At 37.6% G+C, this 16,394-nt stretch overlaps 1 protein-coding gene across 1 annotated transcript in view; it reads right to left on the bottom strand.

Moving 5' to 3' along the window:
• The window catches only part of LOC130578400 (LIM domain-binding protein 2), an 82,067-nt gene extending 66,188 nt beyond the window's left edge, over positions 1-15,879 (bottom strand). Inside the window, exon 1 of the mRNA XM_057374465.1 lies at positions 15,786-15,879. Within this exon, the coding sequence (XP_057230448.1) occupies positions 15,786-15,879 (94 nt within the window). The remainder of the gene's footprint in view (positions 1-15,785) is intronic.
• Positions 15,880-16,394: the final 515 nt, after the last annotated feature.

Here is a 16,394-nt window from a genome sequence, read left to right as displayed (position 1 = left end):
ATTACTTCAGACACTATTCACAAATAATGGTAAGGAGAATGAAATAAAATAATCTCAATTTATATGAAGGTAATCACCCAAAAGGAGAGGGCAGAGGAGGAGTGCTGTACTGTGATGTAGGACAGGTAGTTGCTCCATTTCAGCTCCCCACACTTCTGGATTATGCCAACAAAGCATGATGAACACAACTTGAAAACATGGGCTCTACTCTGCAACTGCTTTCTAATACAAAGTGAAGTTTGCCTATTTTTTTTTCAGCAAAATTGTGGATTAATTCAAAACTAAAATGTCATTTTGCTACAAAAAATAGAAATGGAGGAAAAAATGCCCACAGTGGAGCATAAAGCAATTTAGATAAATAGGAGTTGTTTCCAGACCTCTGCATAAACCCTGGACTGAACATGACATTTAAAATTTTTTGGATCAGCACTCTTGTATTTCATGCAGTACTTTAACCACATCCCTCCTATCCTCCTGTTCTTAGAATCAGCACAACTAGAAATAAAATTAAAAGGCTGTTCTTGCATACCTCACATCTGGTTAGAGTTAAGAAGTGCTAAAAATCATGTGAGAGAGTTTATTCTTTCAGGCAGTTGAGACTGAAATTCTTGTTCTTTCCTGCCTTTGTGAGAACCTCAGAGGAAAGTGGTCCTTAAAAAGGCATGGCTATTTTGCTTGCCATTGCAAAAAACTGAAATTACTTTGATGGTCTGAGCTACGGCTTTGAACTTGGAGATAACTCATTAAATATTTCAAAGTATGCAAGACACCATAGAAAACAATTCACAGCAGCCAGCATGACAATAAAACCTCTCCTCCCCAGGCTTTGTACCCAGTAGGTGCCCACACTGACTGCATGGGTACAGGGCCCCATAATTCGGAAAGAAGAAAACACCAACCCTCTCCTACAGCATGTGCTTTGTGTCCATAATGTGCCCACTTCAGGAACAAAACACATTTAGTAAGTAATTCTGAATTTCTCCAGGATAGCTGTCTATGCCTACACACTCGCACAGGATCCTACCGGGGTGGAGCAGGAGCTTCTAARCACACACACATTTTGTCAGCAGAGCAGCATGGGTCTGATTTCCCAGAGCTATTCCCCTGAGGTGGTGTGCAGCAGASTCACAAGCAGTGGCTCTGAATGACTTTTGTCACCTTTAATGTCTCCTAAAAATCCACCACTTTGAAGGCAGATGGCAGGCTACACCCCCAAAGAGCAACTTCACAGGAAGCTTTGCTCTGCGTGGGGATTCTGCGTAGGGAAGCTGAACTTTTGCTCCTCCTCTTCTATTTCCACCTGCTTTTTTCCCCCTGAGTCTCATCACTTGTATGTCATCCATTCACATTTTACTCTCCCATGTTTTGAGCTGTCTGCTCCATTCAATGTCCTTCACAGGGGTACTCACATGGAACTCACTCACAAGGTCACCCAAAGCGTTTCCATTGAAGAATTTGTGTTTGCCGCTTGTTTGCTAAGTTATTTGTGCTCTGTATGTTCTGAGAAATKATAAATGCACCTAAACCTTCAGAATCATAAGAAAGGTGATAAGAATTGTTGAGTTTCAAAACAGAGGTTTTCATGAAACCATGAGAGGATTTAAGAGCAAATGGTAGTATTAACAAAACAAAATTTTTGTTTACTGCATCAGTTACAAGTTACACTTGTGGAATGACATTCTTAACAGTGTCAAGAAGAAGTGGTGTTTACTTTATAAGGAGTAAATTTTAACCCAAATGCGATCAGATACCAAGAAAAAATCTTACTTTTTTCTTTTTCTTTTTTTTTTTTTTTTTTGAGAAATGTTTATGTTTACACTCTAGTATCATAGAAAAAAATTGCAATATCTGCATCAGGGGAGTCTTTTCTTTTGTTTCCCCAGTGATTCCAGAAATTAGGAATATTTTGGTATATTCTGTAGTAATACATTTTAAATAAAAATCCCTTTATATAACTAGCCAACTGATGTGGAATAATCATCTCCTTTACATTCATCATGCTGACTGTGGCTCTTTGGGGTGACTTGTCCTAGGCAAATGAAGCAGKCCCTCCCTGTCACATTTTCAGACCAGTCCCAGGAGAGTGACTGCCAATGGATGTTTCCTGAAGGGCACAGTGAAATGACAATTATGGGGGATTCGTCCAACTACCCGCCCATCTGTGAATCATTCTCTTAGATTTACCAGGAATTACTACCTTATCTTTATTAAATGTGATTCTAAGCAGAAGGTTTTGCTGAAATGTTGAATAARAACTGTACTGCCAGTGACATTGTCCACTTGTCTGCTAACCACAGGAAAACACTACTGCAAGATGGATGATCCATAGTATTGATACCACAATGGTGTCACTATGATGGAAAATYGTACAGGTTTTCTTTTTGTCTTTTTCACTGTTTTTTCAGACTGCATCACTGACAGTAGTAATATGAAACTGCTCTTATTTGAAATGTAGTGGCCTAGAAAATACATAAACTGATGCCAGTGTGTCTGCCASAGAGCAGAAGAATCCCAGGGGACTCCTGTTATAAGATTATTCCAGTACAGGTCAACTGTTGCAATATTCAGCAACCTAAATGTCATTAAAGTAGTTATTCCCTACTATTCCCTTTCCCATCTGACACCTTTTTGAGCAAAAACTTTGATGTCTCCTCCAGTATATGTTTTTGAATATGCTGATCTTGCTTGTTCTTGCAAAACACAYGGGTGATCTGCAGAAGTGAATCTTGTGTATTCAATGCTACAAAATGCTGTGTTCATGTGGTTCACTTTACACCACAGTTTTGCTTCCTGACTCCTCTGCATGGGTACAACAGACATTTACTTCATGTATTATTTAACTGGTAAAATTAGGATCCTCATTCCGAAAAATAGTTCTAGAAATGTAGGCTTACTTTAAGAGCAATTTTCCATATGATCTGGCATGAAGCTACTGCCGTGGAAGGCATTGACAGCAGGCAATGATTCCCTTCCAAAGTTGYAAGTTATATTTCAAAACCAGGAAACCAACCATTGTGTTTATTCATTCATTATTCATTGTTTTTGAAGTGTGCAATACAGAGCTCCCCTGTCCCCAGCATCACAGGGGACAATCAATGGAAGTTCAGTCTTTCCTGAGCCTTTGAGCAAACTTTCCTGTAACTCAGAATTTAGACAGCCTACGCGCAATAACATTTGTCGCTGCAATGACTGTCAATTAACATATGCAAATTACAAAATAAAATATGCAAACCATATGTAGATTACACTTATTTTTAAAAGGCTCACCTAAAGAGAGGGATGTAGCTGTCACTTTTAACAATAGCAAACACCTAATAGCAAACGCCTACATGTAGAACTGCTAAAAAGACACATCCGTGGTATGGCACGGTTAAAGCACATCTGAACTTACATCCCCTTTCAAGATGCAAAATAAGTTCTTATAGGATTTTTTTTGGCATTTTTTCATGATGTATTGCATACATATGCCTACTAGCAAATGCTTTAAAACAGGATAGCTGGAAATATTGCAACAGATAAGCCTGCAGAGAACAACCTTTCCACTGAATATATAAGCGAGCACATAATGCTCTATGAGACAGACGGCAAGTATTAAAACCCTTTGTACCATGAATAAAAAGGAGTGACTTGGCTTGGATTATTAAGTCACTGCTTTTCTCTTGAAAAGTTGAGCCCTAAAATGGTATCACAAACTCATGAGGAGCTCCAAATTCTTCCTTTAATTTATCACTGTTTTGCTTTGAAAATTCTGAGAGCAAATTTCAAAGCCTCTCTCATGTCCTCTATAACRTCCTACGGCACACAGTAAACAGGAGGCAATAATTTCATCAAGAAGCAATTAATTAATGTCATAAAGATGGGTACTGAACATGTGGGGAATTGAAACAGAAAGTCTAAAATGCTTTCTCTGAGAATATTTCTCTTACAGCCCAAGTTCCTAACCTACACACAGTTCGACAGAAGCACAATTGTAGGACAATAAATGATACTGAAGTACTTATCTCAGCGACATTCCAGGAGCAGTTACGGTAGTACTGGGCACTCTATATGATTCAGGTAATCCCTCTTTACATACAGGCATGAAACAGGCTGTTATAAATGTATCATCCTGAAAGGAGTTAAGGGTGACTTCTTCACGTGAGCAAAGCCCATGCTCACAGGCAAACCCCCACAAGAGGCAGAGGGACATGACCAGCCTTGGCTCCTTGCTGTCACCCCACTGGGAGCTACAAGCCTGGGAGGAGACACCACAATGGCCTTGTGAAGGGTCCTGCCCCAAACCAGGGCTTGGTGGTGTCTGAGCAAGGCAGTGTGAGACAGAAGCCCTTCTAAGGTCTGTCACCTCCAGAGRAAAAGCAGTAGCAAATAGCAGGGAYGGTCACTTCTAAAATAGCCACATGTGATTGTGCTCTAACACTGTGGKTTGCAACCATTATTTAATTGTAATTTCAGCTAACCATTTTGCAGTAATTGATGGCTGAATAAGAAATCTAACAACAGCCTATGTGGCTGAACAAATTATACTCTGCCTATAATGCCTTCTTAACTCAGCCATCCACTATGGCTGAAATATTTGATTGCTAAATTGATTTTTCATTAATTTAATCTTCAAGGATGATTATTATTCTGATGCTGGACCACACACAATAAAAATAGGCATTTTATTAGTCATATAGTCACAGGGCACATAGGGAAAAAGGCATGAGCCCTGGCTGATGTATAATTTGTTGTTCCAATGCCAACTTGCAGAACAYCATTTCCTCATCACAATTGGTCTGAGAAAAGCAAAAAGAAATTTGGGTCCCATTTGTCCTTTCAAAAATTCCTGACCTTAAAAATATGAAAGTACTTGGAAGAGATTACTAAATAGCCATAACAAAAAAAAAAAAAAATTCAATACTGAAATTTTAAATTAAGGAAAACTCTTTCTCATTTCAGAAGACATTTGTTATCAGAAGACATTATGTCCTGAAACTAAACTGTAAACGTTTCGCAGTAAATAAATGTTTCTAAAACAATGGAATGTCACTACCATAAAATACATCCTTGCAAAAATTATAATTAATTATCARAAGGTCTTCGATACACTTTACAAATACATGTCACAAAAACTACTCACACAAATGTTTGTGGGAGAAAAAAGGGGAGACCTTAACGCTTTATCCATGAAAACTTGCTTGCAAGAAACTACACCTACTCCAGTGAATAGAAGAGATGGTCAGCAACATAAATTAGGGGTCACTGCAAACCATCTCAAAATTCCTACTTGCTAATGCTTTCAAATTACCTCTTTTTTTTCTGGCAGTCACCATTTTGTAGGTCTTAACTATCCCAGAAGAATATTGCTGACCTCCTCATGGTCTAGAGAGGCCAGTTTTATTTCAAAGGTTAATATTATCCCTTTTGGCAAGATTTTCATTTTATTTCTAGAAGTAACCCAGGTCTAAAAGGCTTCAATGGGAGTCCCATCAACTAATGAATTAATCAGCAACATCAAAAATGCCTAAAGCCCTGGACTGACCTGAAACTAGTAATGTCTCAACCAGTTTAGACACACCAAGGATCTCTCTTTAACACCAGATCTTTAAAAAATGGAAAAAAACAGAAGAAATGAGGAAAATCTAGCTTCTATGTAATTTCTCTCCATATTACGGGCACATAAGAATCATAACAGATTGTGTGATGAAGGTGTGAAGAAAGAAAGTGTAGTAATACAAAAGACATAGATGGTTCTTGACATATGTCCTTTTTGCTGCTTAGCAACATGTCAGTGTACTCCATCCTTTTTCTRTTTCAACTTTCTGCAAAAAGGATGTTTATACTGGAAGAATTGATTTTTTGCAGAACCCCATACACAACGTTCTGCAGAGTCCACAATGGTAAAACAGTGGATACTGTGCTGTGAATAGAGCCCAGAGGGTTCTGTAATTGAAATACTAAAATATTTTTCAAACAAGACAAGTGCTCTCCAGCAGTGTGAGCCAGGCAAACGCAAGATGCTCAAGCCCTCTAAGAATTTTCTTCTCCTGTCTTTTAATAGCAACTCTTGTCATTTAAAGTGCTCTATTAAGACATCCTGCTTTCCTTCCATCACCCTCAATCTGGTACTGAGAGGAGTAAAGCGAAGAACCACTTCATGGTTGAAATTAGGACTTCCTTTGTTCACCAGAGTCCCTCTATTTTCTTGCATATATTTTTWAAATTATTTTTATTTCCTAAGATCGGAATAGCTCACTRCAAGTATTTTTAATAGGAAAACTTTTCTGAATATTTGTTACTGACAAGCATCTGAGGATCAACATTTTTCCCTAACAAGAGCTTTCAAATTTATTATCCCGATAGAAATGATGTGCATTTGAATTTCTACAGCTGGAATTCACATTGCAATGATCTTAACTTCCAAGAGGTTCCTTTCACATTCTGTGCYAAACTTAATCTCTTACTTCAGTAAAACTTACTACCACACTTTTCCAGTGAAGTAGCTGGGGAAGTTAGCATGCAATACAGAGAACAGACACTACGTTTCTTCTTTCACTATGTTATGTAATTTTTAATGTTTTCACTTGTGTCAGAAAAGAAGTAAATAATACCAGTAAATTTTATTGGTATTAAAGGTGTTTTATCTCTTCTTAGAAACCTAGAAGTTTTGTTTGCACCCATTTTCTGTTTCCTTTGCCAAAATTATGAAACATAGGTTTCACATAAATGAGAACAATTCCACACTTTTTTTTTTAGAAGGCAATGTAACTTTTGTACCATCTACAGTACCTCTAATAAATACATAAATCTTCATAGTGGGTACTTTTGAGCACTGCTGCAGGTATGAATGAGAACATCTGAATACTTTAGAGCAGTATAGGTATGAATAAGGATACGTCACACAGAAAGTTTGTGTCTTGCTATTCAATATCAATTTGAGGTTAAATAAGATAGCACCATCCAAACAAGCTGTAGGCATCACATATGATGCACACACAGGTGACTAAGCAATGAAGAACATAAAACCTCATAAATCTGCAKATTTATTTCCCAACTGACTCAGCAAGTCACATCATATGAAATAAACACCATATMATCTTTTCCATGAGTTTACTGAGATCTGCCTTAAAACTAGTACATTTCYCTCTTCACTGCTACTACTGATTCAGACCCCATTGCTCTGACCACTAGAAATGTTCTTTTAATTTYCAGCCTATATTCACTCTTATCCAGTTGTTTTCAGTGTCAAGTGYCACTTTTCTCCCATCCTGCTGTTCTCCTCCCCCAGAAGAGTATTTGGACAACAATCTTATCTCCTCTCACCCTTATATTACTGGACTAAACAAGCCACAATCTTTTATTTTGTTTGCAGTACAGAAGCTTCTGTATCATTCTAATTGTCCCTATAACCCTTCCTAACACTTGCATCACTTGGATTTARTCTTCCTTAAAAGCAGGTGTACAGCCTTTCGAAAGCAAGCTCTCCAGTGCTGCTACAACATCAACATTTCCCCATCTCCACAGGAAATATCTCATTTGATGCTTTCTAGGATCACATTGCTTTCTTCTCAGCTRTATCACATTGGTGACTCATAGTTATTCTATGACTGATTGTTACACACAGGTTTTTCGCCTCCTCTATCATCTTCAACTGATAAGTCTCTAGCAGAAATTCCTTTCAGCAGCCCTTAAGTGCCATCAGTACTCTTAAATTTCATCTCATTTCTATTACTTTAGTCCTCAAGGTCAGAACATTTTTTTCTGCATAATATTCCRATCATCCTTTTTATTAATGATGCCTCACAATATTTTGCCACCACCAAATTCTGTTCCTCCAGTTCTACATTTTGTGCCAAAACCATTGATTAAAATGTTAAGTAACTCAAGTACTCTAGATTGATCCTTGAAAAATTCCACTGATGTGTTCCTTCTAATGTGACAGGTCTCATCTAACACAACCTATTGTCATGGCTTTTTTATCCAGTTCTATTCCATTCTGCAGCGCCTCTACTAACATCTACCTTATTCAGCTGGACTAATAATTTCCCATGTGTGAACCTGTATCAAATGATGAACTTTGACTAATATCAGACCGACCAAATTTTCTGAATGTCTAGTTCCTCGGTGTAGACTGGGATAATAACTTTGATAAATCTATGTTGCATTTGTTTGAATGTTCTAATACCGTGGTTGCATAAAACTAATTTAAAGGTCAGACAAAATGAGACTGTAGTAAATCACCTCTTAGGAAAAATATCATTAAAGAAAYTTTATTTCAGAGCAACTTATGAAATAAAGACAACTTATATGCAAAAAAATAACTAAAGCACTTAAAAATCTGCTATTTTTAAACCATTAGTGATTTAAAATATTTGTAAGAAAAAGTGTAATTCATAATGTAGATTTGGTATGGAGCCTTACCATAAAAAGTGTAGCAAGAAATAAACATTTTTATATGAACTTTTGCATAGAACATAACTATTCTCCTAAATGTGTTAACAAACTAAGAATTCAGGCATCTTCACAATACAGGAAAAGAATTGAAAAGCACAGATCTGTGACAATCTATCCAGCTTCTTTGTCACTGATTATGGAGCATAGCAAGAAAATAAGTGCTAGGCAGAAAAATTAAAAATGACAAATACATGCATTTGTGCTATCAAACAGTACATCTTCCAGGCTGGTTAGAAATTTGATCAGTGACTGATTAGCATTGTGCTCTAGCAGGGGTTTCGAGTTTGCCATTGCTAGGAAGWAAGTGAACATAGCTGTTAGCCTAAATTCAGTAGTTATTATGTGGCTGTGGAAAGAGCTTTGGAAAATATTCTGCACCACTGGACCCATTTTTTCCTGGAGCTTTTTAGGTCTTTACTGTACTTACCCAGAAGGCARCCACTAAGCTCTGATAACAAGGATGTTTCTGAGAGCATGTAAATAAATTAACATGCCTATCCACAGCTGAAAGGAAGGGCTGACCAGGCTGTAACACTGCAGCTTGCCTGGGCTTTAAACATTGAAAGGAACCACAAAYAGTGAATATGGCAATATGCTATCTCATTTGAAAGGATGTTCTGGATGAAAGRCTGCCCAGGCCCAGACCTGAGGCCAGCTGTGTCTCCTGGGATTGCCTCACTGCCTTCTCCTGCCTTCTGGAACTCCACATCATCCCATCTGGGACATGCTGGGGGTGCTCCTGCCCTTCCTGTGTGATGGAGGGTGCTGACATGACCCACCATGATCAGGAGGTGTGTGTGACAGCTGTCTGGCTGCTGTGTGCTACACTCCTGATTTACCTGGATCACAGGAGAATCACCTCAGCACTCAGACAATGGGATGGGGAACCACCCAAAGGAAAGCCTGCAGGCTGCTTCAGCCCTAAGTTTGGAAATACTGCCAAGAATATGTCAAATCACCAGTTCCCTCCAGAATATTACATTAAGGTCACTTCTGCAGCTTTATTTCCCAGTGATTTAAAGATCTTGATGTGGGATGTTTGAAAGCCTGTTTAAAGCTCAGGAGTGATGACCCTTTTCCTSTGGTGCAGTGCTGCTCTCCATCATATGAATAAAACCTGTTTCTGCAAGAGCTTCCTTCTCTCACTTCCACACTTGAAGAGCAGGTTTTGAATTTATTTCATCCACCTTGGAATTTATTAATATAAACCTRTAATGTAAAATGTTTCTACAATTAAAATATGAGCTATTCATGATCTTGAATGGATTTCTGTGTCAGTGTTGCAGTAAATGCAACCACATTTCCCAAAATCATTACAGAACATAAAGAAATGCTGCTGCCACCTCAGAGATTGTTTCATTACTGAAATTAGTAAGGGCTTCTGGTGCACATACTGTAGCATACATGAAGGCAAAGTTAGAGCAAACAGGAGGAATAGTGGGAAAAAAACAATATAGCCACACATTTTATCCAAGAAGGAAAAATACAAAAAGTGATTGCAGACAGCAAGAGCAAATTGGAGAAAAAGGGGTCTGGAAATTGAATTAGATTATGTTAATTAAAAGACAAAAACTACTGTTTTCTGAATGAAGTTAACAGTGAAGTCTCTCAGGCAGAATCCATTTCCCCCCCCACTTTCAATATCTAAAATGAAACTTCTAAGGTATAGAACCAASTACATTGGTAAGGAACAGATAAAAAATTGAGGAAAAATAGCTATTTCCTAGATTACCACTGCACCTTCTCTAACTTTCTGTTAAAATGTTATACATGCATTCACTGCAGATACAGCTGAATGTAACAGAAACTGATGTATTTTCTATGTGATGAGCTAGACTGCAGACTGCTAGTGCAGTAACTTACATGAACTCCTCATGCTTTTCAGCAGTGCTTTTGCACAGAACTATAGCAGTCTGAGCAGGAAAGCAGTGGGGATGGGTCCCAATASTTTGCATTATGGAAAGTAGCTACAAAATAGATAAAAATTACTGAGTTCATAACTGCATAAGCTGCTTCCGTTACTACAGGAACTACAGGTACCAGAATAATTCCTGGTTTGCCGTACATATATCACTGGAACTTGCACTATCTCTAATTACAAAGTTGTCTTTGTAACCCATCCTTGGCCACACGCATTTTACTGATCTCTCTTGTAGAMAATAGCACATGCTTGCTCACTCCTTTTTAAATTCCTTCCAAAATAAAACCCAAGCAAAGAGGGGGAATACAGTCCTTCTCTGTCATCTTAGGAAAGGCTCTAAACAAAAAAAAAGGAATCTGTTCTGTAACACCTTGCCTTCATTTCTGTGACTTCATGAATCAGAGAGTCCTTCCCCTGGCCTTTCCTCAGTGACTGCAGGGTTTCTGTTCATGGCATGTCCATACCCCCATGCCAGGGTAAGACAATGTGGTCCAGGGTAGTGCTGACCTTTSTCCTTATGAAGCACCTCAGCTGACCTTAACATGGCTCATATCTGCCACAGCAGATTCTGCACCTCTACCAACAAGCAAGGGGTCCCCTTTGTGGCACCCGGTGTCCTGAGGAGCTTCTAYAGGCTCTCCTGTATGCCAAGCATGCTCAGATGCACCATAATCCACTGGACAAAACCCTGAGTTCAGATTAGTTGAAAGCCACAATATCAACTGCTTGCTTGCAGRTATAGTGCAGGAAAAGGTCTGCATGAAGTTCCTTCACACCTCTGCACAGTGGAGTGGATATGAAGTAAATAGAATTTAACTCCTCAAGGTGAGCTTCTGGTTAACTACYACTTCTATTTTTTAATTGTTTTAGTTATTTTAATAATGTAGGTTTAGTTTGCTATGGAAGAAGAAGAATTAATGGTTTATTCATACAGGTATTRTGTCAAACAGCATAATGAATCTGTAACCAATGTTTAAGATTAAATAGCTCGCTATTGTATAAACTGTTACCTCATTRTTTTATATATATGTCTAAGGGTGTATGTCTGTGTACACCTACACAAACACATTCCAAATATAATCACCCAACAAATCTTTATTTTGATTACAAAATACAGGGAAAGCTTTAAAAATCTAACAAGTATTATCACATAAATTTTAGAAAAATTACATATAACAGAGCAACATGCCAAATAGCTGTCTTAACAGTTTATATTTGGCACTCAGATGATGAGTACCTTGTACTTAATAGTCATASGTGTCACCTAAACAGAATGCTCTTCAGATATTTTAAACTGTGTAAAACTCAACACACCCTTTCYAACTTACAGCTTTTTTCCAAACTATGTGACAAATGTCTATACAGTTTAAGTAAAATTAACAGCTTGCATCTAATTTGCAGATTCATCATACACAAAGCTATTCTGAAAATTCTTAAACACTGCTTTTSCCTTCATACATAACAGGTGAACATACACATTGTAATCACCACCAAAAATATTTTTATAGGATTTGAATCCCTCCCAGAGGACTTTAAAAAGAATTCAGGATCTGAGTTTTACATCCTCACTTTGAAAAAATCTAATGTTCCCTGCCATTTATGATGTTTTAATTTAAATAATCAAGAATTATATTAATTAAAAATCACATGTAGAAGAGTTGCAACATATAGCTGGACATGACCTGCAGGATCATTAAAGGGAATTAAAGTAAAAGCTGGAGTATAATCAACACACTGCACAGATTGGTAAGTCAGTGCTAGATATTTCTCTGAAAGAGAAGTGGTTCCTACTGGGATGTTATTTAATATTATAGAACAGATTCTAACCAGCTGCTCCTTTTATATCCAGGGAAACAGAAAAAAACAGACTGGAGATGTCTTACTRTTACTTTTGCAAGCTGTTACTTTGAACAAGCTACTTACAATACAGAATACAGCTATTGATTCTTTAATGAGTGGAGTACACAGCACAGTATTTGATCTTGCATGCAAGGCATTTCTTGTAATGGAAAGTTATTCTACAAGAGAGTAAAAAATTAAAAAAAAACTTTTAACAAGAAAAATCAACAGCACACAGATGCAGAGGTAAATACCAAAAAATAAATAAACAAATAATACCATTCCTGGTATAYTTGTGGAGAAACAGACCTGTGTTATTACACTAACTTCATTAGTCATGTAAATCATAGCCAGGTGAAAAGAACAATTTGGGTTTTTCCCATTCAGTGASAGTCTCTGTATTAAACCAACTGAAAGTCAAACTTCTTCAAATGGARCAGCAAACCCCATGCCGATCTATAACAGCAAATCTTGATTTCCAAAGCCAAAAAAGTTTCAATTGTATATATTCAAAATGCTATTGGCTAYCATAATTTTCCATACATCAAAGTTTATGAATTTTATTACTACATTGCATGTTACAGTCTTACACTCTTAACAATCCAATACAGAATTTGACTATGATAGTCAGAAGCTGAATATTGTCATAAGTATCCAGTGTCCCTGCTTGACAGTTAACCACTCACTTGACAGTTGACCAAAAATTTTCTAAGGAAACCCAAACCCTTCCAGTTTTAATTAAAAGACTGTATTTAGCATTCTTCCCAAGCAAGGCTATAAAGAATCTTGTYAAATAGTTATACTAATCAGATAAAAATGTGCATAAATTGACTGTTTCCTCTCTTAAAAACACTGCTGCTAACAGCAACACCKGCTTTCACCTGGAGAAGAGCTGGAAAACCACCTGATAAAATACTAATTCTCAATACTTTTATGTATTTACAAGATATTAAATGGTATTAAAAATGGCCAAGTACTACACTAATGTACCTCCTCCTGGAAGGACTGAGGGGTTTGTTTCCACTTTTCTATCACAGTRAATCTCATGGAGAGTGCTACATGCTTCAGTGCTGGATACACATTAGTCCTTTGGCAATTTTCCTGGAACTGCACATTAGAGAGGCTCATATAGCCTAGAGATAGATTTGTGATTAACTGATATTTCTTATTAAAATCCTAGGTTGGACTGGCTGAATGTTGACAGAAAACAGATTTGTACCTAATGCAATGGAGGAGATATTATTTAAATATTTAAACTGTAGTTAGAACTGTGTGTTTCATCTGCAAACCGTTCAGTAGTTTGTTTTATGAGATTATGGGTTGTTCATTGGCATATCAGGTACAAACCAGAGAGGCCAAATTGCTGAGTGACATCCTTGTCTTATTTCTCAGGGACAGTTCTTACTCTCAGGGGATTTGAGCAAAAAGTTAAGTTTAGCATATTTTGGGGGTATGCTGCTCCATTTCAGTGTGTGCAAATATATCATCTTCCCTCTTCTCTGGTTCCATAGAGAAGTGACATGGGGATAGTGCATGTTTACAGATGTTCTCACAGTAAAAGTTGTTTGGAGGAAAATATTCAGCTTTTCAAGCAGGTTATGTGTGTATATTACCCGTCATTAAGTACAAACCCCAACAATAGCAGCATACAATTGCCATTCAATTAAATGAAGTATCAGGTGTCATTCAAAGGACAAGATCCAGCATAGAACATGACAAGTTGAATGTGTTGAGATATCCTAGTGAAAAGCTGGTATATCAATTCGATTTCAGCTCAGGGATGATGAAGGTACTTTCTAATGCTTTTGTGCAGGGGTGAAAAACGAGTTAGTAGAAGATGGCAAGAACTTTTTCCAAGCACCAAAACATGGTGCTAGGTACTAGCATGGTACTACTAAGGCACTAATACAATGCTAGTATTCTCTTAGTAATAAGATTTTATTACTAYTTCAGTGTTTTGTAACTATTTTACCTTTCATGAGACTTTAAAATTAAATGTAATTTCAAAAAGTTTACTACTCCACTGTGGGTTTACATTCTGTGTACATCCAAAACAACTTCCTATACATTCCCTCATTAAGAACCTAGGGAATGCTAATAAATAAATTAAATACAAAATAGACATGTTTTCCTTCTCCTTCAACAGTGAGAAGTTAAAAAAAAATATAACATTTTCTGTTGCTGATTAAACAGTATATACACATATTCAAATCCACTTTCAAAATACATTGGCTGAGTAGAGAACTGCAYAGCTGAGTCACACACCAAGACAGAAGTCAGTAAAAATTACAGCTGTCCATTGCAGCTGTGCTATCCATTATGCTGGGATTTAACAACAGAAAATAGAAATCCCACTGGAGGCCAGAAARCTAAAGAGAAGAATGGACTATAAAGCAAGAAAGTATGTTGCAGTTGCACTTTTGCATGACATCCATCCATCTGAGATATCTAAGTAATAGACAGGCAAATTATGGCATTTTAATAAAATTCTTAAAACACACTGCTGAATGTCATTGCAGTTTTTAAGTATACAGTTAACAAGAACATCACATTCATGTGACTTTTTGTATRTGTCTAATTTTAACGTAGAGATGCYGGGCTGGTTTTTCATTCTGAAACTTATCATCTTTGAGATGCACAGTGCCAATAGGTGTCTTAACAAGGGCTAGAACTGAGTCTTGTTACATGAAACTGAAGAGGCTGGTGGGTGTATCTGTCCCATGTGTCACCCATCAGGCAAGAAGGGAGGAACAAGAATGTGTCCTTTGAGGATATAAGGAAGAGAAGGTTTTTCAGTTTTGTGTGATGGGATATGCATGTCCCCAGGGATATAACCTACAAATAGAAGCACCCTAAAAGAAAGGTGATGCATAGATGAAAAGTTATATGCCTGCAGTTTAACTTAACCTTAGTTAGTTATTTTTGTGAATGGGTATATGCTCAAATTAAAAACAGCTAATATATTAGCACAATTTTTTCCAGTAGGAAATTAAGGTGGAACCTAAGTGCTGACTGCAATTTCAAGCTCCCTAGGAGACAGCAGTTCACTTGGTGCAGCCAGAGAGGTACTTCTAATTTTAGGGGCCTAATCTGACYCTTTTATTCCCCTTAATCTGYTGGAGRTTCTTTCATTCCCATSTCACTAACAAAATTGAYMTTTAAGTAAAAAAATCCCACCACCAATCTCCCAAAATCTCTCCTTGTACCATTACAAAATAGCACTTAGAGATTGGAGGAATTCAGACAGAACACCGGGTTTCCTGTGCTGTCCTGGTGTTTGGGGTCTGGCTAAACTCCTAGTGAAATTCATGGGATTGACACTGGCTGTCAGCTGTCATCACAGGCCTTCACAACAGGAACTTCACAACACTTCCCATGGGATGACCAGCACAGGGAGTGTCCTCATGGGGAAGAAGAAAACTAMAAATTGTTAAGTAGTTGAATGGAAGTCAGTTTCCCCTACCAAATCTCTGGGTCTGTGTCAGGTTCTCAAAATCACATTCATGTTATATGGCTGATTCCACAAGGTCTCAGCCTGTCCTCTGAATAATCCCAGATGGCTTGTGCCTGAAACACCCCAAAAAAACCGAACCTGAGCGCTGTAAAATGGACTGGCCACCAAATAMACACAGGTTTCCTTTCAGCTGACCAGCTGCCTGGGCAAGGTTTTGGCCCTGAAGGACCATGCCGTAGGGGAAAGTGGATCCCCAAAGAAACAGCCCTTAGCACAATGGTATTTCTTGGGACATTTCCAGGATGTCTCCCAACATCACCAAGCTCTAGTGATTAATTCTGCTTACATGGTTGCAATTTCTTCGCTACAATTTTTGTTACTTACCTCTTGTCCTATCCCAAGGTTGTTTTGTATTATTTTATTGTGGATAGTGGCATTCATGACTGAATGCAGCCACATGACACAGGACATGCCAGGCCACTTCGGCACCTTTTTAGGGGTGGCCTAGGCAGGGTAATTGATTCAATTGCTATCTGACAATTGCCCGATTGAGTGACAGATCATAACTACTTTTTAACAAACAAAAAAAAAAATTTAAAATAATTTGAGTTATTCTACTTGGGGTTTTTTTTTTTTTTTTTTTTTTTTGTCAAAATACATAGGAATACCTAAATGCTAAGAAAACTACTCCAATCGAGGAAGAGATATATAAATATTTCCATTTCAAAAAGACTTCACAGCTTAAGG

This window comes from Malurus melanocephalus, unplaced genomic scaffold (assembly GCF_030028575.1).
Source record: "Malurus melanocephalus ecotype Western Australia unplaced genomic scaffold, MMel_1.1 scaffold_225, whole genome shotgun sequence".
Lineage (NCBI taxonomy): Eukaryota > Metazoa > Chordata > Aves > Passeriformes > Maluridae > Malurus > Malurus melanocephalus.
This window is presented reverse-complemented; position numbering and strand designations above follow the sequence as displayed.